The 23,665-nt window shown below is 50.9% G+C and overlaps 1 protein-coding gene across 3 annotated transcripts; it reads right to left on the reverse strand.

Annotated features, from left to right (window-relative positions):
- Positions 1-1,618: 1,618 nt before the first annotated feature.
- Positions 1,619-22,519, reverse strand: FDXR (ferredoxin reductase). 3 transcript variants are annotated; one of them, XM_074971117.1, is made up of 12 exons: positions 22,366-22,519; positions 16,565-16,662; positions 14,681-14,776; positions 13,652-13,774; positions 12,300-12,413; positions 11,575-11,676; positions 8,837-8,944; positions 8,393-8,477; positions 7,219-7,418; positions 6,575-6,746; positions 5,466-5,639; positions 1,619-3,327 (listed from the first exon to the last, which is right to left on the reverse strand). In XM_074971117.1, the coding sequence occupies exons 1-12, from the start codon at positions 22,424-22,426 to the stop codon at positions 3,197-3,199; spliced, it is 1,464 nt and encodes a 487-aa protein (XP_074827218.1). In that variant the 5' UTR covers positions 22,427-22,519; the 3' UTR covers positions 1,619-3,196. The 3 variants fall into 3 exon arrangements, with proteins under 3 accessions (XP_074827218.1, XP_074827219.1, XP_074827220.1); XM_074971118.1 differs by lacking the exon at positions 22,366-22,519 and adding an exon at positions 16,957-17,260; XM_074971119.1 differs by lacking the exons at positions 14,681-14,776; positions 16,565-16,662; positions 22,366-22,519 and adding an exon at positions 14,537-14,601 and having other exon boundaries at positions 13,652-14,026.
- Between the last annotated feature and the right edge of the window lie 1,146 nt (positions 22,520-23,665).

Here is a 23,665-nt window from a genome sequence, read left to right on the forward strand (position 1 = left end):
CACCAAGTGACTTGCCCGAGGTCACACAAGAAGTTTGCAGGACAGCAGCGATATGAACGTGGGCCTCCCACCTCCTAGGCCAGCGCCCTAATCACTGAACCATCCTTCCCCTTCGCATGTGATTGACTCAGGTACTTAGTTGTAAGTGGAGAATGGACAGAGATATCTGGGGAGAGCTAAGGTTGGTTGTGGATCCTTACCCTCAAATGTCCAGGCTTTCAAAGGTTTATGATCCCAATGGTCTAATAACGGTATTTTAAAATTGATTAATACTCCCTACTTTAATGGTATCTTAAAGGGATTTTTAAAACGTGGGAATTAACTGAGTCTGAGATGGCTACTGTTGTGTGGGAGGTGAAAAGGGGAGGAGTAAGAAACCAGGCCACTGTACCTAATGGCAGGTGAGCTCCCTTTGAAGTGCAGCGCTGCACTCTGAACAGTTGAACGCACGAAGAAAGCGGGAGATGAAAGCAGAAGCAGACAGGGCATCATTTCAGACAGGGAGGCAGCCGCCCCGCCCACAGGAAAATCTTGTAATCCTCTCTCCTAGGCTGGCCACCTAATTCAGCAGGAGAGCTGAGTCTCAGAGCAGACAAAGTAGAGACATAGAAGGCTAATGAGCCACTTGCTCTTTCAGGCCAGGCATCACCACTTCATCAAATGTAGGTGGTCACTCAGCCCTAGCAATTCTCTACTGCACTTGTGGTACTTCTTAGGAGTTACAGTACTGGCTTCACAGCGCCACCTAATGGACAGACTGTAATTGGGAAATGAAGTTTACTGGAGACATTTCATTGCCCTGGTCCCTGAAGACAGAGAGAAAGAGCAGAGTGAAGACAAGGGGAAAGGAAGCCAGCTCTCCATCCTGAAATGAATTAACTCGGTCATGGACAGATGACATGCAGCCAGCTGTGGAATGGGCAGTTCAGAGGAACTGCAAACATGAGATGAATTGACATAATCTTCAATAAAAGTCCTTCATCTGCCTGAGATATTAAAACCTAGATCTTGACCTCTTGCACATCCTTAATGGTCCTATGGCACTTCCTGGAGGGCATTAGCCCCAGGCCTGGGCCAAATTCCTATCTAAGTAATAGCATTCTACCTACCTAAAATCCCCCTCAGTTATTTGTCCCTTCCTAAAACCTGGCATGGAGCCCTGCTGGTACAGAACTGACTATTGCAACCCATCCTACAGGCAAGTGTGTGCTCCCCATACCATGTACACAGCCAGCACAGTGCTTTGGGATTAACATCCAAGGTGAACTCTGTAGACATGAACTAAGCATTTACCACCACCCACTACAAGCAAGCAAGGTCTGGCCCATCACATCATGTTGCAGGCAAATACATCACTCACAATGCATTTCAATTGTTTCCTCTATTGTTATGTTCCCGTATGCCCAGCGCCAAAGCAGGACAGAGAGCAATTTCATTACCTTCTAGTCAACAGCCTTGCCAAAAAAAAGCTTAATCACTTTTCCAAATCCAGAATCCATGTAATCTCCAGATCAGAGTTTAACATTAGAAATGCATCATCCTTACGACATAACAGGAGTCACGTCACACAAACAGCTGTTCAACAAGCTTTATTGCTAATTTGCATATATGTTTCCAGCAGTCATCACATTTCCTGAGTTTCTTAATGAGTTTGCAAATGAGATTTAAAAAGAGATGAGGCCCAGATCTGTCTTGTCTAAAATTGGACAAACGCTGAGCATGGAAATACAATCTGGAACCTCCCAGCAGACAGGTGTCCACATTGCAACAAAACAGCACCACAAATGATAAATTTTAGCAGAGACACCAAGAGTTGCATGAGGACAGTGATTTAACTCCCCTAACACCCAAGGCCTGGTCTATAGGAGACACATTTACAAGAGGGCTCTGCTGATATCATTAAAAAAACGGATCTGAACAGTTTACATGTGACATAAATGGAGTCTCAGCTATTCAGGTAGCCCCTACAGGTCAAGGAGAAAGCACATTAGCAGAGCAGAGAGGAAGTCTGCACTGACACTGTCCACGCTATACTTCTTCTGTAGCGAAACAGAGGATATTAGTCTCTAGGGGCTCTCTGTCTAGCAGTAAAACCTGGAATCATTTAAAACATGATAGATTTGGTCAAAGAGGAAAAGGGGAGCGTTTAATAATCTTTAAAACATACAGACTACATAAAAAAGCAGAAAGGCCAAGAGGTTGCTGCTAGTCGCAATCAGGGCAGGCTGCACCTCTGAAATACTAATGCACAGATGATTCTGGATATTCTGGGACAAGTCAATCATGTATTCACTAATTGCCTCTCCACCCCCAGGCTAAAAAAATAAAATAACCTAAGCCTGGTCTAGGTTTCCATCATTAAGTGCTACTGAGCAGATGAGGACTCTCCAGGATTTATTGACACGGACTGCATGGTAAAGTTGGCAGACAGACAGCGGATGAGAAGCAGTGCCCTGCATTTGCACAGCTCTTCGGCTAGCTGCAGTCCTAGGCTGGCCAGCCAGCCCTAAAATTAATGCAGACAGAGATTAAGAGGTTGGACTCTTAAAAATGTAGCTCCAACTTCACCTTCTTCTTCCTGAAAGGGCTTAGTTATAGGTGATTTAAAGAGAGAAAATAACTTGCTCAGACTCTGACACAGGTTACAAGGAAATAAAGCCATTTGGCTTCAGGCTTTTGGTGTGAATGGAAAGGTGACTGTCACTCATTTTCTCTCACTGGCTTTAAAGGCGCAGTAAAATTTCTTTGGAACTAGCAGATGAGAGCAGCGAGCCAGGGCCTCTCACCCTAAGTGGCACGCGGTCCAACTAAGCGGTTAATGCCCAAGTGACTCCAACTACAGCGAGCTCCCAGATGACTGCAGTGACCCCTACAGGGCTGACACAGGCAGGGAAAGTAGCTGGAGTCAAGACTGTAGGCTGTAAAGACCTCGAGTCAGTCAATAGCACATGGCCTTGTGTAAACTCATGTCCGCTTTGAGAATCCAGAGTCAGTTCCAGCTCACTACCGGACACCTCCACAGGCCCCTGGAGCCACCCACCTTCTCCCATGCATCTAAGAACAGCAATCAGTTCTGACTGTGCCAATCCTCCATGGCAGGCACAGCCAGCAGCGAATGGGACTTGCTGAGGAGATGCAGGGGATACATGGTGGATCTGTCAATTTCTCGCACCCAGAGGGCTGTGAATAGGCATCTTCAGTGACCGATCAACTGCAGCATCTCCCGAGGATCCACTAGCTTCTCCCGAGGTTTGCCAGCCAGCTTGCCTCTTGCCACTTCAGCAGCATCTATCTTCTCCCAGTCTGAGAAGGTAACTGGATGGACCCCTGGTGTTATAACAAAAGAGAAAGCATAGGTCCATCTATCCCAAATGAACAAGAATGAAACATGTAAGCAAACAGAAGAGCCAGAACCTTGCAAACACAGGCACCTTCAAAACTCAGCAGCACAAAGACAGTTATAAGACAGGCTCCAGAGATCCAGTCAAATCTGACTAGTCAGACACTTGCAAGCCATAACACCATTCAGCGCAACCCTCGCCCAGGGGAAACTGCCTTGGTTCACTTAAAACGTCTCGAACTGTCGGAGGGAAGCACATTTGAACCGAAAGTCTTTAAATACAGCAGCAGTAAATGACCCTCTGGGGTGTTTTAATCTGTCCCCAAATGTGCCTGGAAGGATTGCTATAAAAGCCATTCAACATCAATAGCCGCGTTGTTTATGCAGCTGACAATGACACTTTACCCAAGGACTGTGCTGATTTTAAATGGCCCTTGCCTAGCACCTGTGCGTGGCCCTGCAATGACTTTTAAACCTTAAAAATTACATTTAAATTAGGAGAATTGCAGTCCCCCACCTGTGGGGTTGGTTTTTTTAAGTAATAAAAAGCGGGTTGGGACACATCGTTTTACACACTCTGCTTCCATAAATACCATGAGGAAATCACTGACACAAGATAGAGGCTAAGAGTTAAGTATGATTCAAACAGAGATTAAACAGTTGTATGAAGAATAAAAACAGTTTACAGTTACATTAGACAAGATACAAAAATTAAAGGACAGAAGCCCTCATGCTTCAGGGCATAAGTCAATAATAAATCAGAGCGTTAGGAAGAAAATCTCTCTCCAGATAGACAGTTATGGAATAGCCTACTAGGGGATTACTTGCACAATCTGGTGTTTGCTACTACAAGATACACGGTACTGAATTAAGATGACTGGCCTGAACTGGTGTGATCATTCCTATGAGCATAAGTGCAACAGGGCTCAAGGAGAAATCTGTCATAGGAAAGACTCTGAGAACAGGCCGCCTCCTGGGATGAACAACAGGGTAGAAATTTCTCTCTAAATCACTGACTTAAATATGGATTAGATTCGTAGAAAGCGGGAGCTATATTTGAGGACTGTTGGGTATCATCTATGCAATGAGTTTGATGATCTCAGACCATAGAGGATTTGTATTCACACCAAAAAATCTACCAGCACAACCGGCATCCTTGCTGATCACCTCAGCAGGGCTTAGCAGCCCATGGAAAGAACTCCTCTCGCATTCTTGGAGGTGGTTCTTCTGGTTTAGGACTGAAGCTTTATGGAAGGTGCAGCATTGGTGGGGAGCTCATGCTGTCCTTGAACAGACCAGTGGGTAACAGAATCTCAGACCCAGGACTGTCACCTTTCTCCGCAATATATTCACTGTAACCACTTATAAGCTTCGTATACAAGGTTCCACGTTATGTTAACAATAAGCAGAAGTGCTCAAAATAGCACTCCTGAGGTGCGCTGCAAGCACCCAACTTGGTCTCTCCGTATTCTGCACCATTAGGCAGTCCATCTTATTCTTGCTTCAGTGAGGGTTGTAAATTGTAATTAAAATGCATCATATAATTTTCACACTATTTTTTAAATTTAAAAAAGACCGTTCCTGGCAAAAAGCAAAGGGGATAAAGAGACCTGAGAAATGCTTCAGATGTCTAATCAGCAAGTGAAGTCTAACTCAGAAGTTACAAAAACGAATGCTAAGAGGAGCGGGTGGAATTTAAACATGGGTAGCATCCATACAAATGAAAGCACCAGGAATAGAGAGCACACGGTGCAAGCTTTGTCCACTCAACCTTGCCCATGCAATTAAATCCTGACGCTCAGTACTGTGATTTTATTACTGCACGCGACCCGTGCAGACTGACAGAGACCAGCGTGTGTGGCATTTGTTCTCTCCCTCTCTCCCACCGCCCCCCAAAGAGACGAGGGGAAGAGAAATGTCCACTACAGATTGAGACAAGATCAAACCCTTTTCCTTAGTCAAATTAGAGCCCATGCTCCAGATTTCAGGAGACAGTTCATTAACCCATTGTCTCAGCCTAGAACTTTTGCCTGAGTTTGCTGGAAGGAGGTTGGCTGGCTCACACATCTATGTTCATGGCTACAGATGCTCACACACAAGGACTCGTGTATGCACGTTCACAGACCTCGACTATGCAGGATGCTCCTCACGGACTTGAAGCCTTCCTTGGAGTTTGAAAGCTTCAGCAACCCCGACTGGAGATCTTCTAGCACGGACTGGGCTGTGTCAAAGCTATCGTTCATGGTGGTGATAATCACCCCTGTGGGTCCCCTCTTCACCCAGCCACTGCAGTACAGACCTGTAACAACATGTTACTCAAAGTCTGACATGTTCTGACGCAATCCCCAGCACACACGTAGGGATAGAGACCCAAACTCCCCAAACACAGCTGTCTCTTCAGCTTGAAGGGACTCCAAGAGTTAGATATAGATCTACATTTCCTTATCCACTGTAGTTTCACCCCCACGTCCTCTCAGATGTAGCTGGCCAACGTTAACAACAGCTGACACCAGGATACGTCACACTCAGTTCACTACCAAGCTCATTGTAGCATCTGCTCAGTGGGTTATATTAGGGAAGTATCTACCCTCCTCCCAGCAGAGAGTGCATCCTCCCAACCGTGCTGTCCTCCCCACTGTAGGGCTGCTACGGGAGTCTCTAGTGACTCAAAAATGTTACCCCTAAGCAGCCATTGCAGGCTGCCATCTCTCCTTAATAAACTAATAATTACAGCATGCTTTTGGGTCATGTGTACATCTGAGCTCTTAATGTTACAAGATGCAGGACAGGTCTTTAAAACTGTAACCGTTGGATTTTTTGTAAGGACACAAAATGGCCCAGCTCCTACAATACTTGACACGCCAATGGCAATTTCTGTCAGAGGATGTTACAGTGCTTTCCAGATGTTGGTGAATTATGCCTCACCACACTCCTTTAAAGCGGGCATTACACCACTTTTATGAATGGGGACACTCAGGCACAGATAACTGAACTGCCCAAGGAGGGGTCACACAGGAAGCCTATGAGCTAGACAGGGATGGAACTCAGGTTTCCCAGACCTGTTCTTTACACAAGCCCATACTCTCCCATTCACTCCTATCCACACAAACCTCATAGCCACTGACCCTTCAAACTTCCTATAGGCATGTTCCCCTCCACCCCACCCACACTCATAAGCTCTGTTACCCGAACACTACACACAAGGAAACCTCAACCCTGAGCATTAATACTAACCTGGTGCCCCTTGAACCCTGCCCAGGCTGTTGGGGATGATCCCCAGTTTGGGGTCAAATGGTACTGAAGAGTCAAGTGGGAGGCTCCGATAGCCAATGCTGCTGAGGATCAACCCACATTCAAGCTCCTCCACTTCTCCAGTGGGGACAGCTCTGGCAGACTCGCCTGAACCCTACATAACCCAGGGAGGTAGAGGGAAGAAAGAAAAGAGTTAAAGAGCCTGTAATGCAAATGCAGTTGAGAGTCTTATCGCCCAAGAGAAACAGCAACATCTCCCTTCTACCTCCTGGATTCACTAGCAATCCCGTTACTGGATATTAGTAGGCCGAGTTATTGGAGTGTTCTCCCATTGCAATTATCAATACCAAGGGACAGAAAGTTTCCTTTGTATCAGAAACAGCTCCTGGAGGAGACCTAGGGCTGACTTCCCAAGAATCTGTCATTCCAGCTGCTCAGACGGCAGGCAGTTCTGCTGGTTCTAATTAGACCAGTAGTATCAAGCTGTCTTTAGATTAACGCAGAAGGGCTCCCCAGAGATCTCCAGATCCAAGTGGATGCAACAGACTTTTACTCATCTCCCAGCAACACAGAACCAAGCATGGGGAGGGCAAATCCTTTAGAAAGAGAGAACTTTGAGTCCATACTTCCAGCCTGGTGATGGCCATTCGGATGCCTCTTGCTTGCTTCCCATCAGCAGTGGGCAGTACCTCCAGCGGGCTGCACCGGAATTTCAAGCCCCACTCTTTGGTTGCTGATGCCCAGCGACTGGCCTCTCTCTCACCAGGTTTCTCCAGGGCTGATTTGACCATCAGCTCGGTCAGACGCTTCCTGGGTCTGGGAACATCTAAAATTTAAAAGAGCAAGGCAGGAGCATAAGGAACCCTGAACAGAGGTCTGCCAGTCTCTAAAGGGGGACCACGCAAGGAGGAGAGTCTGGACCAATGTACAGTTAATGCTAAAGAATTACATCCAGTCAGCATCTGCAAGCCTCTAAACCATGAATAAGGCAGATTGCTGCTGTGCCAGGCACAGCAGCACAGTTGGGACTTTGGAACAGCTTTGTCAAAAGCCGCAATCTCTGAATTCAACAGTTTGAGAAGAAAGTCCAAGGGCACCTTAGAACCCAACTCTCCTTCCAGTTTAGCTTGGAACATGGGCTTTCAGACCTGAATTCTCCTTCACTGAAAGTCACACATTGACCCTGCCCTTCATGATCCATCTCCCCATCACTCCCCAACAGTCCATTTAATGCTGTTACAAGCCTGAGCAGACAAACTACACTGGAACGTGCTGCACGTAAGAGCTGGGTGTCCATTTCCTCTAGACACACGTGGTGTTGCAGCTCTCTTGCTGCTAGCCATCCTTGAATACTCGCCACCAGGGCTACCCTGCTACTGTTTCAGCCTGTTGACCTTCTGGTCACTGTGGCTTAGCCAGGTGGAACTCATGTGCTAGTCAATCAGGGCATTGCAAGGCTTTTTCCATAGCCTTATGGTCTAGCAAGCGAGTGGGGGCAAAGGGGAAGAAATTAGCTCTCTCATTACAGCCCAATAGACCATAACAACTGCATCCACTCAGCTGCCAACACAGAGTAAGGCAGAAATCAGAGACTGGTTTCCAAGATGCCAGGGCGATGAGGAGAGGGTAAAGTTGTCCACTGGTTTTGTTTAGTTTAGCAACAGGATTGGAAAGTAGGGTAAGGCCCCCTGGCCTCATCCTTCATCTCCGAGAGCTGCCCCGGATAGAACCCATGGGTATTCACCCCACCATGGAAATCTCACCATCCAACCTGCGTTGTGCTGGGCAGACTTTCCTCACCTTTAATAACATCGCCAAGGCCTGTAAAATCAGCGGGGTCCAGGAGAGGTCTGGTACCGGGCAGGTTTATCATCTCTCGCAACTCCTGGGAACATCAGACAGGAAGACGTGATGCCTCACTGAGCCGTGTGTAGATGAGGCAGAGAAGCCATAAGAACAGCACAGATCCAAAAGAGAAGCCATTTCCACCAGACAGGCGGCACAGGCCAGCAACTCCTGATTTATAGATAGGAGGCCGAGTTCAGCATGTGGGCACAGTAACCAGGATGCCGGCATTCAGGCATTCATGTGCCTTCTTGTAGACTTTTGAAGCCACAATCAGTGGATTCAACACCTCATGTTGAATTAACTAGACCCACAGAAGGGGGGCTTCGGGTTAGATTTACAGTCACAGCAAATCCTATTACATTACAGTACCCTTAAGCTCAAACAAGTATATTTTACCTTTATGGTGAAAGCTACCTGGAGGGGCCCCCTCCTCCCAACAAGCCACACACGCTTGACCTTACTGCAGGCTATGGCTGCCAAGGAGCCTTCAGTTATATCAGTCTTCTGCAAGACAAAGATGTGACAATGAAGGTGGGAGAGATAGGAAGGCACAGCGCAGGAAGTTGAAAACAACAGGGCATCTGCTTGCGCAGACAAAGCCACCTCCCTTTCCAGGGGTGGTTTTCACAGCTAACGTCTTAACACAGCACTCACTGAAAATACTGTCTGCAATCCTTACATAGTTAACAGGGTAACACCTTACTGAGCAGCCTCAAGGGAAATCTCCCTTCTTTAAAAGCCTTTTAAGAGGATGCTAAAAAAAAAACTAAACAAAACACACACAACCCCAAACCAGTCAGCCATTTAAAGCTTTGGGCCAACAGGGCAAGGATCCTCACCTTTCTAACCTCCTCTGCTGTAGGGATTCACACAGGGGCATTTGGCGACTTGCCCCTTTACCCTTCCCTACAATGGAAGGAACTCCTCTATTGACTTAGACCAGGGGTGGGCAAACTTTTTGGCCTGAGGGCCACATCGGGGTTCCGAAACTGTTTGGAGGGCCGCGTAGGGAAGCCTGTGCCTCCCCAAACAGCCTGGCCCCTGCCCCCTTTCTGCCCCCTCCCACTTCCCGCCCTCTGACTGCCCCCCTCAGAACCCCCGACCCATCCAACCCCCACTGTTCCCTGTCCCCTGACTGCCCCGACCCCTATCCACACCCCTGCCCCCGACAGGCCCCGCGGGACTCCCACACCTATCCAACCACCCCCTGCTCCCTGTCCCCTGTCTGCCCCCCGGGACCCCCCTGCCCCTTATCCAACCCCCCCACTCCTTGCCCCCTTACCATGCCGCTCAGAGGGGCAGGACGGGCAGCCACGTCGCCCGGCCGGAGCCGGCCACGCCACTGCACTGCCCAGCAGGAGCTCGCAGCCCTGCCGCCCAGAGCACTGGCGGCACAGCAAGCTGAGGCTGCGGGGGAGGGGGGGATAGCAAGGGAGGGGCCAGGGGCCAGCCTCCCCGGCCAGGAGCTCAAGGGCCAGGCAGGACAGTCCCGCAGGCTGGATGTGGCCCATGGGCCATAGTTTGCCCACCTCTGACTTAGACGGTGATGGGATATATACCAGCATCACTGAAAACGTGGCTTAGGGTTGTAGAATAAAATGCTTAGCGAAGTCTCCTTACAACAGAAAAGAATTGAGACGGGCAATTCTGCTCAGGAGGGCAGACTAATTAGAGATTCCAGCTGGACGGTACCTCAAAGGGTTCCGGATCTGATTTGCTCAGTTCAGAAGTCAAAATATGTTTTTTTCCTAACCATCAGCATCACAAGCTAGACAATGTGAAAAGCCCAGCAGCGCTCTTTTCTGCCTCTTCCTTCCCCTTCCGATAAAGATTCTGCAAACAGACCTCGTGGACGGTTTTACTGATGATGCCCGAGGTGCAACAAACTTCCAGACTCACTTGCTTGTAGCGGGATTAGCTCCACAGAGATAAAAGCAGGGAAGAACCTACATTCAGCACAAAAAAGGACCAAATCTGACCAAGGCACAAAGTCGGCTTTGGGAAAGTTGCACTTCATAGACAAGTGCCATGTCCCCCTTATGCCGGGGCTGAGTACCGCCTCTGGTCCCAAAGACCACATCATTTGAAGCACAGCTCCCACTTCCCAATCAGTGTAGCTATGTATGGCCTCTAAAAATTGGCGAAGTCCCAAGCTTTTTTAAATTTAGTCATGAATGTTGGAGGGAGTAGTTGAGTTTCAATCAGCCTCTTTTCAGTTTCGGAGGGACAGAAAGCTCTGGGAGGCCCTTGCTGCTAACATCTGGGGCAGCAGCTGTATGCAGCAGCTGCTGCCAACAAGCTTCCAGCTATCAAACTGGGAGCATGGTAGGGAAAAGATCTAAGAGGCTGGAGAGCAGGCACATCGGGTGCTGCTGAGGCTGTTGCTACCACTAAGAGCCTGGGAAGCAGAGATGCGTGGGGAAGAGGCACACCCTTTCCAAAAGAGAGAAACAGGCTAAACTTCTGACCCCCCAGCAGCTCCAGCTGGGGGCAGGCTGCAGTTCCCTCTTTGTCACTTGCAAGGAGAAAGCGCCAGAGCCTCATTCATTGCCTTTAAAAAAACTGACAGAGTTTGAGGTTGTGAGAGACAAAGTAAAGTGATGATCTCCACACCAGGAAGGGCCATGAGTGCTACAGGAGAGGCCAGCTGGCTCTGGGAGAATCCCAGCCCGATTTTTGCATTCCCTAGCTCTCAGGTATGTAAGGAGAACGTTTCACACTGGGGAAAGCTCTAAAGCATTGTAGACTGGATTGGAGCATGGTGTTTTCCTTGCCTTTTTTTAAGAGCACCAAATATGCTTTTTCCACCAGCCCAGCCGCTGGTGCCATCAGCTGGATCCTAATGCTGAGTCCATGACACCCCAAATCACTCCCATAGCAACGCTTGGATACTACAAACCTAGGACTACAACTCCCTTGCAGGGAAGAGCCGGAGGGGAAGCAGGCTATGAGGGAGAAAGGCTCTGCTTGAAAACAAAACCCACAGATGAGTCTACATGTGGTTGTTTTAATCAGCTATTTTGTCTGGGTTTCCCTCTTACATCAAACCCTAATGAATTTGAAGTTGAATTCTGGCCCTTCATGCAAACTCTGCACCTTGCGTTCTATATTTTACAGCACCTCCCTCAACTCACCCTGAGTATATCGAGTGGAGACAGCAGAACTCGGGCAACATCCAGAGCCACATTCCCCTGCCCCATGACCACGGCTGTCTCGCTGCTTAGGTCGGGCTTCAGCTGTGTGGAGAGAGAGATCTGATTAGTACATTCAACACCCGGTCGATCTTGGCATCGTCACCACACTTAAGGCTGGTTCTCTCCATCCCCTCCTTGTTACAAAGGCAGAAGTTTCTTCTGCCTCCTGTTTCACTCTAGCTGCCATTCTAACCCAGATAAAGGGGCCCAGGTAGGCCGAACAGTCACTCCCTCAGATGCAGTTGCCTGGTGTGGCTTTGTCACAATGGCTAGTTTGCAACACATTCAGTTATTTCCCCAGCCTGCATCTCTTTCAGTGTACCCTGGGCCCCCACTCCTGTAGATCTCCTGGATTCCATCTCTCACAGGGAAGCTCTGAGAGTCTATTATTTTGAGAAGCCAGCTTAATCCCCCCAGCCCTAAAAGTGTCCCTTTTGGGCTTCCCTATGTCCTTTCCAAGAAGTGCTGGCAATCTATAGAGCTGGCTAATCCTCTCACTGACATGAAAATTGTTCACATTTTTAACATCGGAGGAGGATTTAATTTTGTGTCTGCTAATCTTTTTCGATTGCAAGCCTTTCGGACAGGCACTAATCCAGAGTTGGATGACTGAATACAGATGCACGGAGAGCGCAGAGTCTCCGAGAGGAAAAACAAACCCTTACATCTCTGTTCTCAGGCAGTCCATTGTACCAGCCCACAAATGCTCTTGCTGAATAAACCCCTGAGAGGTTCTCCCCTGGGATTCCAAGGATCCGGTTATCCTCAGCACCATAGCTCTGCAGAGACAGAAGCAACATTCCCATAGTCATACACATGCCACTGCATGCAGGTATAAATATCACACGCCATGCAAATCTCCAGCCCCACGAACACAATACAGAGGAGCCATTGCTCAGCGGTTGTATCTCTTGGATACTGTACCGCTGCCAATCACCGTAATATCCAGGCACCTCCTGGGGTAGTAGATCAGCACAGCAAAGACCCTAGTGAGTTTTGTGGAATTACCGGCTCTTCTCGGCTTGCAGGAAGCCCTGCTCATCACACTAGTCTAGCCATGCTGGATTATGTCAGACACAGAGATGTGATGAGGGAGAGTGGTGTTTTCAAGCTGCTTTTTTAGGGCAAGAGCAACATGAACCTGGAGAAATGGTAACTGTGCATCTCCTCCTCTGGGACCCACCTCTCACTCCCCAAATAGCCATAAAGCCTGTCGCTTTTTAGACTAGCAGCTATTTTCTCCAGCATCTCGGCAGGAAGGAGAACTATGGCGGACTATGCCACAGACACACGCACTCCCCAGGGCACCGAACTCAGAACGATAGTTCCAGTCAGGAGGGGAGTTTCTTGCCATTCTGCAATGGAAAACAAGGAACAGACATTTTCCTCCTACTAGCTCAGCCATTCCTCTATGGTACAGGATAGGATACAGTCCGCCACAGAGGTGAACTGTCCGCAGATCAGCAACACGCTATGGGATGTTCACGTCAGGCTGAATGGCTACAGGAAATATTCACCGGCACAGCTACTCAGAGATTGAAACACCCTCTTCTCTCACTGAAACAGAGCGAGAATTTCATCCCCCACCACCTCAGACCTGACACTGTTCACTTCATGCTCAGGAGAAAGGGCAGTTCATTGGTTAGGACACTAATCCGTGACTGGCGAGATGGGGATTCAGTTCCCTGCTCTACCTCAGACCTCCTGTGTGACCTTGGGCAAGTCACTTAGCCTCTCTGTGCCTTGGTTTCCCACCAGCCCTGCCCTGCCAGACAGGGGTGTTGTAAAGATAAATCATGAGGAGCTAAGACACTACAGTGATGGAGAACATATAAATACCTAAGAGAGGTAGATTCCCTCTCCCTTAAAAACTAAATTTGACAGGAAGGGCTAAACTGTGGGGGAATCCAACAGACTCAATACCCCAAAACTCGGTAGGAAGGAATGAAGCACGCTGGATCTGATCACGACGCCACCCCAGTCCTTTCCCCACTAGACACACAGACCATTAACCCACCAGCACCACTGCGTGATAAGCCCGCTGCAGCTCCTTCACCGTCACGTCCTTCCCAATAGTGACGTTCCCATAATAGGAACAGCGATCGGAATGTGCCGTCTGCGTAAACGTGTTGATTATGTTCTGTTGGGTCAAAAGAACTTTTAAAGGGTGTGAATTTAACAGCCACACAGCACATCCCACAAAGCACAGCAGCATGGTCTGGGGATGTATAGGTCCGCAACGCCCCCACGTGGCCTTGAAGCGAGAGGTCAGTGTCTCTCTCTCTAATTCATGCTGGCTGTTCCAGGACGCGTAGCTCTTATCTGACAAAGGCTTGAATATTTCATTTTAAAGTAAACAGTTACCCACAGCTTGGCACCACGTCAGTCAGATCTGTCGAAAGGAAGCGATAAACGGCAAAAAAAAATAGGAACAAAAAAAAAGATCCAATCACTGCTAGTGCGAGTTTGCCCCTTGGAAGAAACACTTGGCTGGAAGTTTTGCTAACTTGAATTTTGTCCCTTGAACAGCCCTCACCAGCATCAAGAGGAACAACTCAAAGTTCCAGCTGTTCTTGTTCCGTGCTACTGAACAATCCCAGAACGGACCTTCTGCCACAGATATCCTTGCCTGACACTCCCAGCTTTTAATATGAAAGCTCTTTCTTGAAATCAGACTGTGCAGCAATTTATTCTTACGTGCACCTTCCCCCATTTCCAAACTTTTCCCCTCACTTTAGTCACCAATGTCTCTGCTTCCTAGTACCTTTGTCCATTCAGCAAATACCACTTCTGTCCTTGGAATGCCTGACAGACCTAGTCTGGCAACAGAAAACAGGCCCCACTACAGAGAGAGAATCCCCTACAAACAAGAATTGCACCCCAACACTGGCACTTCTTATACCTCTCTTGAGAGGACCTATGACTCGTCTCAGCTCACAATGGTGTAAGCGGACCACCACATCCAGTTCACAACTCTTGGACAAAGCTACCGACACGGACTCTCCATTTCCACCACCCCTCGGACGATGGGAAAGCCAGTACTAACTTTGACTTCAGGGTGGTCTGGTGCCACTCCAAAACGAACAAGGCCGAAGGGAACTGGCAGCTTCTCATAAATATCCACCTGGGCCAGTCTGTGGTGCTAGAGAAGATGAGAAAGTTCACAGTTACAATGTAAGCAGCCAAGAGAGAAAAAAAAAGCACACAACCTAAGTGGCTAACAACAGGGGCCCATCAACCACCTCCTGCTGTGGAAACTGGCTGCACATCAAGAGACACTGATCTTTCTGAATCTGCAGGCACAGTAAAAAATTCAGGAGAGCGCTTTGGCATCTCAGAAAAAAGAAGGAGAGTCGTCCTGGGAGTCTGTAGTTCAGTGGCGCCCAGCGAAACTCCCTGAACACTGAGATCATCATGCAGGGAAGGAAGGCAAGATATGGCCTATCCTCTGTGTCCCTACAGTCTTTATCAAGGGTCTGCTTTTACTTTTGAATGCACAGATCACAGAACATCTCGCAAATCCAGCTGGGGCAAGAACATACACATGACCGCAGCTGTATTTTAGTTTAATTTTGGTTGTAAGGTGTTGCATTCAGATAGCAAGGGGGAGCATAAAATGGTGACAAAAACCCCTTTGATTACATAAGAATAGCTGCCATAACGCCACTCACATTTTCAAGACAACCACCTAAATAAAAAGTAAATTAATGTGCACAGAGTGCTGGCATAGAATAAAGGAAATTAGGCCAGCCAGTCTATTCCCCATCCTCGTTTAAAAAAAAGAGTATGTGGGCACCAGATACAAAATATTGCACATTTCTAGTATATTTCAGGCTTGTAAGCAAAACTCTCCTGTGTTCTGCTAAACCACACTGGTCAGGTTGGGATACTGTGGATTTTGCCAGCCTGCCCCAATAGAAAGACAAAAGGAATTATTTAAAGAAACTTAACAGGGGGATCTATCTTCTAACCTGAGGATTCATTAACTTGCACCAATAGACTATGGCTGGTTTGGTTTTTGTGCAATAACTATTTTATCTTAGGACATGCCCACTAGGTCAGTGAAAGGAATATGAGATGTTGCAAAACACTGCCAGCAGAGATCCATGTCTGACCAGCCCATCATGCAGAGTTTGGCACTGGGTATTTAAGCAATTGCTGCAGAAGTACATTGGGTGAAAGATGCCCCAGATTTCACCCTTTGGCCCCCCAACAGCAGTTAACAATGTCGGCAGAGATCCTAAAATCTTACTGCCGATTATATACATTTTAGGTTTGTAGCTGGTATGTATTTTAGACACAGTCAGATTTTTTGCTTTAAGTACTTTGTTAGCAGCTAGTATTTTGAGACCGTGTATCTCTCGTGCTATTTGTGGAGATTAAGCCCTGAAATTTGTTCCTGAAGTTGGCTAAAATGCAGAGTATTATACCACAGTATGCTCAAGTGTACTTCAGAGACAGCAAAAAGCAAGTAACCTCACTTGATTAAGCAACTATGGATGTGATTTATCACTAGCAGCACTCGGCAGGTTTTGTAATCTATTCTCATCACCAGACCAATAACTGATCGACTGAGGTTCTGACATTTACTGTTACGTGAAATTTGTTTGTTCATTTGTTTGGCTTAGTCAATATGGAGAAGGACCTAGAACAATTCTCCCTGGTTACCTTTATTTATAGATGAATGTTACCAGCATTTTCTGGAATAAAAATTTTAAAAGCCCAGTAGACAGATATTTGTGGTGTATCTTATTACAGAAGCATAGTTTTGTTCCAATATATAGTGACAGCCTTATAGGCTTGATGGGGACAGCCCAACACAGTGCAGTCACCAGGGGAATCGTCCCCTGTATTGTGGGATGTCTACAGCCCACATGCCAGGAAGCAAGATGCTGAATATCTCCTCTTATGTTGAACGGAAGCCAGTTACCTTCAGGAGGTGCTGGGCAGTGTAAAACCCAGCAGGTCCACTCCCCACAATACATATCTGAGGAGCGAGAGCAGCTGTAGAAAGCAGCCTGCTGAAACCTGAGCAAAGAGCACAAAAGCAGAGTCAATGAGCAGAGAAAATACCACCCTTGACACAAATGCCTTAATCCTGCTAGGATTTCCCATGCATACTGGCTGGACCTCAGAACTGGGAGGGGTGCTAAAGGCTTCTAAGAGCTAGTCCTTCTGCATTAAGCAAACACAGGACTTCCATCCCTCCGTTTTAATTGGTTCTAAGTTACCCTTAGGAACACGTATACAAAGGAAAGGAAAGGAAAGCCACCAACAGGAAAACATCAGGGATGTGCCCAGGGATTCTGCTAGGTAACAGACCTTTCCTTTCAAAGGGCATCTTTACTGAAGGGGGGCATAGGATGACTCCCCTTGTGATGATTTCATCTTTAAGTCCCTTTCAGCGCTCCATTCTGCACAGTGGGCTGGATACTGCGGCTTCCCCTTCCACCACTGACTTTGTTATCAGGTGGGGCTAGGAAGAAACGATCTTGCTGCCCACCACTTGAGATTTTCCTCCTGAGTGACAAGCCCACAAAAGATCTCACTGTCACGGCAATCTAGCGCCTCGCGTTCCCCACATCGCAGGCTATTCAGAGAACAGGTCATCAATAAACTTTAATGTGATCCAATTAAATAGCCACCAGAAGGGCTGGAGACAATAGTGATTTCAGTCATAGTCCAGCATGGCCTTGGCAGTCAGCTGAAAAGTACAAAAAGACATTCAAAGCAAAAATGCATTGGGGTCAAATGCCAGGGACTACAATTCCCTGCCAAACCCTGATATTTTCCTTCCGTGCCCTTGATATTTATATCTATTTTAGGAAGCAGTTACCCAGCTCCACTCCCACTGTACCTGTAGAGTCAACTGGACTCTTTTAGAAATGGAGTGTGTCTGGGGAAGGTAGTTAGCCCAAAGGAGTAGGAGTCAGGAGTCCTGGATTACATTCCAGACTCCGACACTGGCTTGCTTTGGGACTTTGTCTCTTGATGCCACTGTTCACCCACCTGTAAATTAAGTAGAGAAATTCCTGCCTACCTCACAAGGAAACTGGGACTTCCTTAATTAATATTTTAATTAAAGCACTTTGATGACTTCAGAGGAATGGCACAACAGAAGTGCAAGATAGGAACAGAATTTTCTCCTCTGAAAGGAGGAGGGTATATGCTTGCAGGGGTGGCTAATGTTTCATGAATCTACGCCTGGTGAATGGCGGCAGCCAGATGTCCTTGGAGACTGAAATCCTCTCTTTACAAAACAGCTACAGCACATGCAATGGCAATGCAAGTGTCCTCCCCATTCCACCCCGACAAGTTGATTCACCCTGACCTAGGAGGACAGAAAGTAGTTCAGTTTCCATGGTCCATTCAGACTTCAGCTTCTCTGCTGAGACTGCAGACCAGGGTCCCAAGTTACTATCGTCCATATCTCAAAAACCACCATCATGGCGATTTGTTCATTGAGTACTGGACTAAACTAGCTCACTCTGCCAAGGCCTTTCAGCAGTAGTCAGATGACAACAATTTCGTCACTAATGACCTGAGCTTAAACCACCAATGGGTCTCTGTATCCTACTAACAAACAACCCACCAAGGCACACAGTCCTGTCCAAATGTACATGCATTTAACAAGGAAGGGGGCTCTCACTCTCAAAATGCTAACTGATATGGCGGAGTCTTCCAAACAGGCATCACTACAGAATACTTTTACTTCTACTCACCCGAGATGTTACTAACATCAGGAAATTGGTGGTTTATTTACAACACTATTTTTTATTGGACAGGGTTACTTTAAAGAATGTGAACCTTTGCACTCAAGTTACAGGACAGGAATCAAAGGAAGAGTTGATCATAGCTTTGAAAGTCATAGTTAAATCTACTCTAACTCCTATTATTTCTATTTTTCATTACATAAAAGTCCCTCAAAACCTCTCTCCATTACCCTCTCTGGATCTTTGCCATCTCTGCTCTCTTTTTCATAAACAGAGGTAATAAACTGGACCACACAGGATGTATTGTTTCAGACAATATCATTTTTTTAATACGTCTCCTCCCTTCAACAAAACACTGAGCATCTTAGTATTATTGTTTTTAATTAGACAGATACTGAACACAGGACAGATATCTGCACTGAGCTCTCTCTCCCCTTACTTCCAAATCTTCTTCTGGAAAAAGTCTTGCAAGTTCAGAGCCCAGCAGCAGAGGAGAAGTTTGAGGTAAGTTTTCTTAACATGCACTGCGGTATATGTATCCAATTGAACTTTATCTGTCCTTACATTAGAGACTAACCAATTTATTTGAGCCACAAGTACTCCTTTTCTTTTTGCGAATACAGACTAACACAGCTGTTACTCTGAAACCTGTCCTTACATTGCTCACTCTCTCCCCATTGTGTCCAAATCCACCTCACAAGCCTGCAGTGGTTTTGGTTGCTTTGTTTTTAATCAGCTAAAACAATTTAATGTCATGAGCAGTCTTGCTAACCACTCCTACATCACCGAGGACCACGTTTCCAGGAGGGATTGTGGCTACTCAACTTGAGACACATGGGGCCTGACTATGGACATGCAAAGCACCCACAACTCCAGCTGAAATCAATAGTTGTTGCAGGTGTTCAGCTCTTCCAAAAAATCAGGCCCAAAGGGGCCTCAAGTGGGGGACTCCGCTTTATTAACTCTTTCCGAGAGCAAACAGCTTCAAGGTCACAACTTTATTTGGGGGACAGGATCTGTGTTTTGGCCATTTCAGGGTAGGCCTATTCTGTCCTTCCCTTGGACTATCACTTCCCTGAGTGAAAGCTCAGGCATCCTTGGAATCAGCTCAAGCTCCTTTTGTGAACACAGGCTTCACCTTAGTTACTTCCCGGGCTTCACAACCAGCTGATGTTCTTATGGGTCTGGACATCAAAGTGTCAGGTAGATCTTTTGCCCCTTCTTTCCCCATTTCGGTCACATTGCTTCTTGCATTCCCTCAGCTACATAGCCCCCATTCCCCTGCACCCCTAAATTCTCAAGTCATTCACTCCATAGCTCAGCTCCTACCACAATGATGCTCTCCCAGGCTCCCATCTCCCCCCGGGTCCCTCTATAACCAGGCTCTGGTTCTGAACCACGGCTTTGCGTACCCCTTGGCGTACATAGAGGTCTTCCAAGGGTTACATCAACTGCTCTAGATATTTGCCTAGTTTTACACCAGGCTACATAAAAAAGCACTAGTAAAGTCCATACAACTAAAATTTCATACAGACACTGACTTGTTTACACTGCTCTATAGAGTATAAACTGAAATGTAAGTACAATATTTATTTTCAATTGATTTATTTATAAATATATGACAAAACTGAGAGTCAGCTATTTTGCAATAATAGGGCGGTGATACTTTTGTATTTTTATGTCTGATTTTTGTAACCACTTGATGTTAAGTGAGGTGAACTTGGAGCAACAAGGCAAATCAGACTCCTGAAAGAGGAACTGTAGTTGGGAAGGATTGAGAGCCATGCTCTATAGCCAGGCTCCCAGGCTCCCGTGGGGGGGGGGGCCCCCCCCCCACCGGTGCCCTCCGGCCAGGCTCCCGTGGGGGGGGGGGCCCCCCCCCCAACGTGCCCTCCGGCCAGGCTCCCTGGGGGGGGGGCCCCCCCCCACCGGTGCCCTCCGGCCAGGCTCCCGTGGGGGGGGGGGCCCCCCCACCGGTGCCCTCCGGCCAGGCTCCCGTGGGGGGGGGGGGCCCCCCCCACCGGTGCCCTCCGGCCAGGCTCCCGTGGGGGGGGGCCCCCCCCACCGGTGCCCTCCGGCCAGGCTCCCGTGGGGGGGGGGGCCCCCCCACCACCGGTGCCCTCCGGCCAGGCTCCCGTGGGGGGGGGGGGCCCCCCCACCACCGGTGCCCTCCGGCCAGGCTCCCGTGGGGGGGGGGGGCCCCCCCACCACCGGTGCCCTCCGGCCAGGCTCCCGTGGGGGGGGGGGCCCCCCCACCCGGTGCCCTCCGGCCAGGCTCCCGTGGGGGGGGGGGCCCCCCCACCACCGGTGCCCTCCGGCCAGGCTCCCGTGGGGGGGGGGCCCCCCACCACCGGTGCCCTCCGGCCAGGCTCCCGTGGGGGGGGGGGCCCCCCCACCACCGGTGCCCTCCGGCCAGGCTCCCGTGGGGGGGGGGGCCCCCCACCACCGGTGCCCTCCGGCCAGGCTCCCGTGGGGGGGGGGGCCCCCCACCACCGGTGCCCTCCGGCCAGGCTCCCGTGGGGGGGGGGGGGCCCCCCACCACCGGTGCCCTCCGGCCAGGCTCCCGTGGGGGGGGGGGGGCCCCCCACCGGTGCCCTCCGGCCAGGCTCCCGTGGGGGGGGGGGCCCCCCCACCACCGGTGCCCTCGGCCAGGCTCCCGTGGGGGGGGGGGGCCCCCCACCACCGGTGCCCTCCGGCCAGGCTCCCGTGGGGGGGGGGGGGCCCCCCCACCGGTGCCCTCCGGCCAGGCTCCCGTGGGGGGGGGGGGCCCCCCCACCGGTGCCCTCCGGCCAGGCTCCCGTGGGGGGGGGGGGCCCCCCCACCGGTGCCCTCCGGCCAGGCTCCCGTGGGGGGGGGGGGGGGCCCCCCCACCGGTGCCCTCCGGCCAGGCTCCCGTGGGGGGGGGGCCCCCCCCCACCGGTGCCCTCCGGCCAGGCTCCCGTGGGGGGGGCCCCCCCCCCACCGGTGCCCTCCGGCCAGGCTCCCGTGGGGGGGGGCCCCCCCCCACCGGTGCCCTCCGGCCAGGCTCCCGTGGGGGGGGGGGGCCCCCCCCCACCGGTGCCCTCCGGCCAGGCTCCCGTGGGGGGGGGGCCCCCCCCCACCGGTGCCCTCCGGCCAGGCTCCCGTGGGGGGGGGGGGCCCCCCCCCACCGGTGCCCTCCGGCCAGGCTCCCGTGGGGGGGGGGGCCCCCCCCACCGGTGCCCTCCGGCCAGGCTCCGTGGGGGGGGGGCCCCCCCCCACCGGTGCCCTCCGGCCAGGCTCCCGTGGGGGGGGGCCAGGCTCCCGTGGGGGGGGCCCCCCCCACCGGTGCCCTCCGGCCAGGCTCCCGTGGGGGGGGGGCCCCCCCCCCACCGGTGCCCTCCGGCCAGGCTCCCGTGGGGGGGGGGGCCCCCCCCCACCGGTGCCCTCCGGCCAGGCTCCCGTGGGGGGGGGGGCCCCCCCCCACCGGTGCCCTCCGGCCAGGCTCCCGTGGGGGGGGGGGCCCCCCCCCACCGGTCCCCCCTCCGGCAGGCTCCCGTGGGGGGGGGGGGCCCCCCCCCACCGGTGCCCTCCGGCCAGGCTCCCGTGGGGGGGGGGGGCCCCCCCCCACCGGTGCCCTCCGGCCAGGCTCCCGTGGGGGGGGGGGCCCCCCCCCCACCGGTGCCCTCCGGCCAGGCTCCCGTGGGGGGGGGGCCCCCCCCCCACCGGTGCCCTCCGGCCAGGCTCCCGTGGGGGGGGGCCCCCCCCACCGGTGCCCTCCGGCCAGGCTCCCGTGGGGGGGGGGCCCCCCCCCCACCGGTGCCCTCCGGCCAGGCTCCCGTGGGGGGGGGGGCCCCCCCCACCGGTGCCCTCCGGCCAGGCTCCCGTGGGGGGGGGGCCCCCCCCCACCTGTGCCCTCCGGCCAGGCTCCCGTGGCCCCCGGGCCCCGTCCCCCAGTAGCCAGTCTCCCATGGCCCCCGGTCCCCTACGGCCAGGCTCTGTGCCCCCTCTCTCCAGCCCCAGCCCCGGCCCCGGCGCAGCGAGCGGACGGCCCCCTTACCCGTGAGGCGGCGGAGGCGAGACCCCCACTCCCAGCAGACGCGGCCGCAGCTCGAACCCATGGTAAGGGACCGCGCTCGCAGCGCCCCACCCACCAGAGACAAGACACTCTGCCTCTGCAGCCACCCCTGCGGCCGGGCAGCAAAGCGACTCCACGCTGCGTCCGCCTTAGCCAATCAAGTGGCGGAAAGCCCCTTCGATTAGCATAGCTCCGCCCCCACGCGCTCAGGAACATGGCACTAGTGTAATTAGCATAACTACGCCTACCCGGAACACCGCCTGTAGGAGAGGAAGAGCCCTTTCCCAGGCCTGTGTATTCCGTCTCTATGGTTTATCCTCCAGTTCATATAACCAGTTTCGCCCCTAGCCTGGAGCACAGGGTAGAGAGTGCCTGTCCCTGTCTAGGAAGAATCATAGAGACGGGGGCAGTGGGGAGGGCTGGTTTGTTTGGTGGTGGAGTAGGAGCCAGAGGGGTCCCACACATGCTTACTCAAGAGCAAGCTTTCACCATACCCTCCCCCACCCTGATTGTCCCCACACAGTCCCTAAATCCCCAGCCTGGGCACTGTTACTGGGGCTTGGAATCAGGAGACAGAGGTTCTGTCTCTGCCACTGACTTCCTGTTTGACCTTGGGAAAGCCTCCTAACATTTCAAGTGGCTAAAGCAAGATACAGCACCTCCGGGGTCTGGTCTGTCCACCCCACTCTGAGTGGCACTGCAAGCTCATACTTGTGCCAGATCATAATGTCTTTAGGTTTAGGGGCCCTTTCGTGTCCCCTCCCCTGGCAGCCGTCAATGCGGGAAATTTTTCCTTCAACTGGGACAGGGGGGCTGGCAGGGTTAAAGTGGGACAGACCCACAAATCCTGAGACCATTGTGAGGCATGCTTCTTACCTGATTTTAAACCTGATCCTTCTCCCACTGAAATCAATGGCAATGTCCCAGTGCATTACCAGCATCAATGTGAATGGTGAGTGTTCCATAACTCATAATCAATCTATTAACTTCTCTGTGTTCCTCTGTTTCCTAGTGGGTACAATGGGGATAACAATATACCTCAGACTCCCAGGGATCAATTCATTAATATTATAAAAGGCTTTGAGATTGTTAGCTCAACAATGCTATAGAAATGCAGAGTCCAGTGATTATTATTACAAAGTCGGCATGCTGATGGTATCACAGGGTTTAGGCCATCAGTGTAGAACATAAGGCTGTTTCTTCAGTAAGGAATATGACTTGTTAGTTGTGATGATATCTTTCCTAAGGACTTTAGTAAGGGTAGATTTTTCCATCTAAGTGA

This window comes from Natator depressus, chromosome 14 (genome assembly GCF_965152275.1).
Source record: "Natator depressus isolate rNatDep1 chromosome 14, rNatDep2.hap1, whole genome shotgun sequence".
Classification (NCBI taxonomy): Eukaryota; Metazoa; Chordata; order Testudines; family Cheloniidae; genus Natator; species Natator depressus.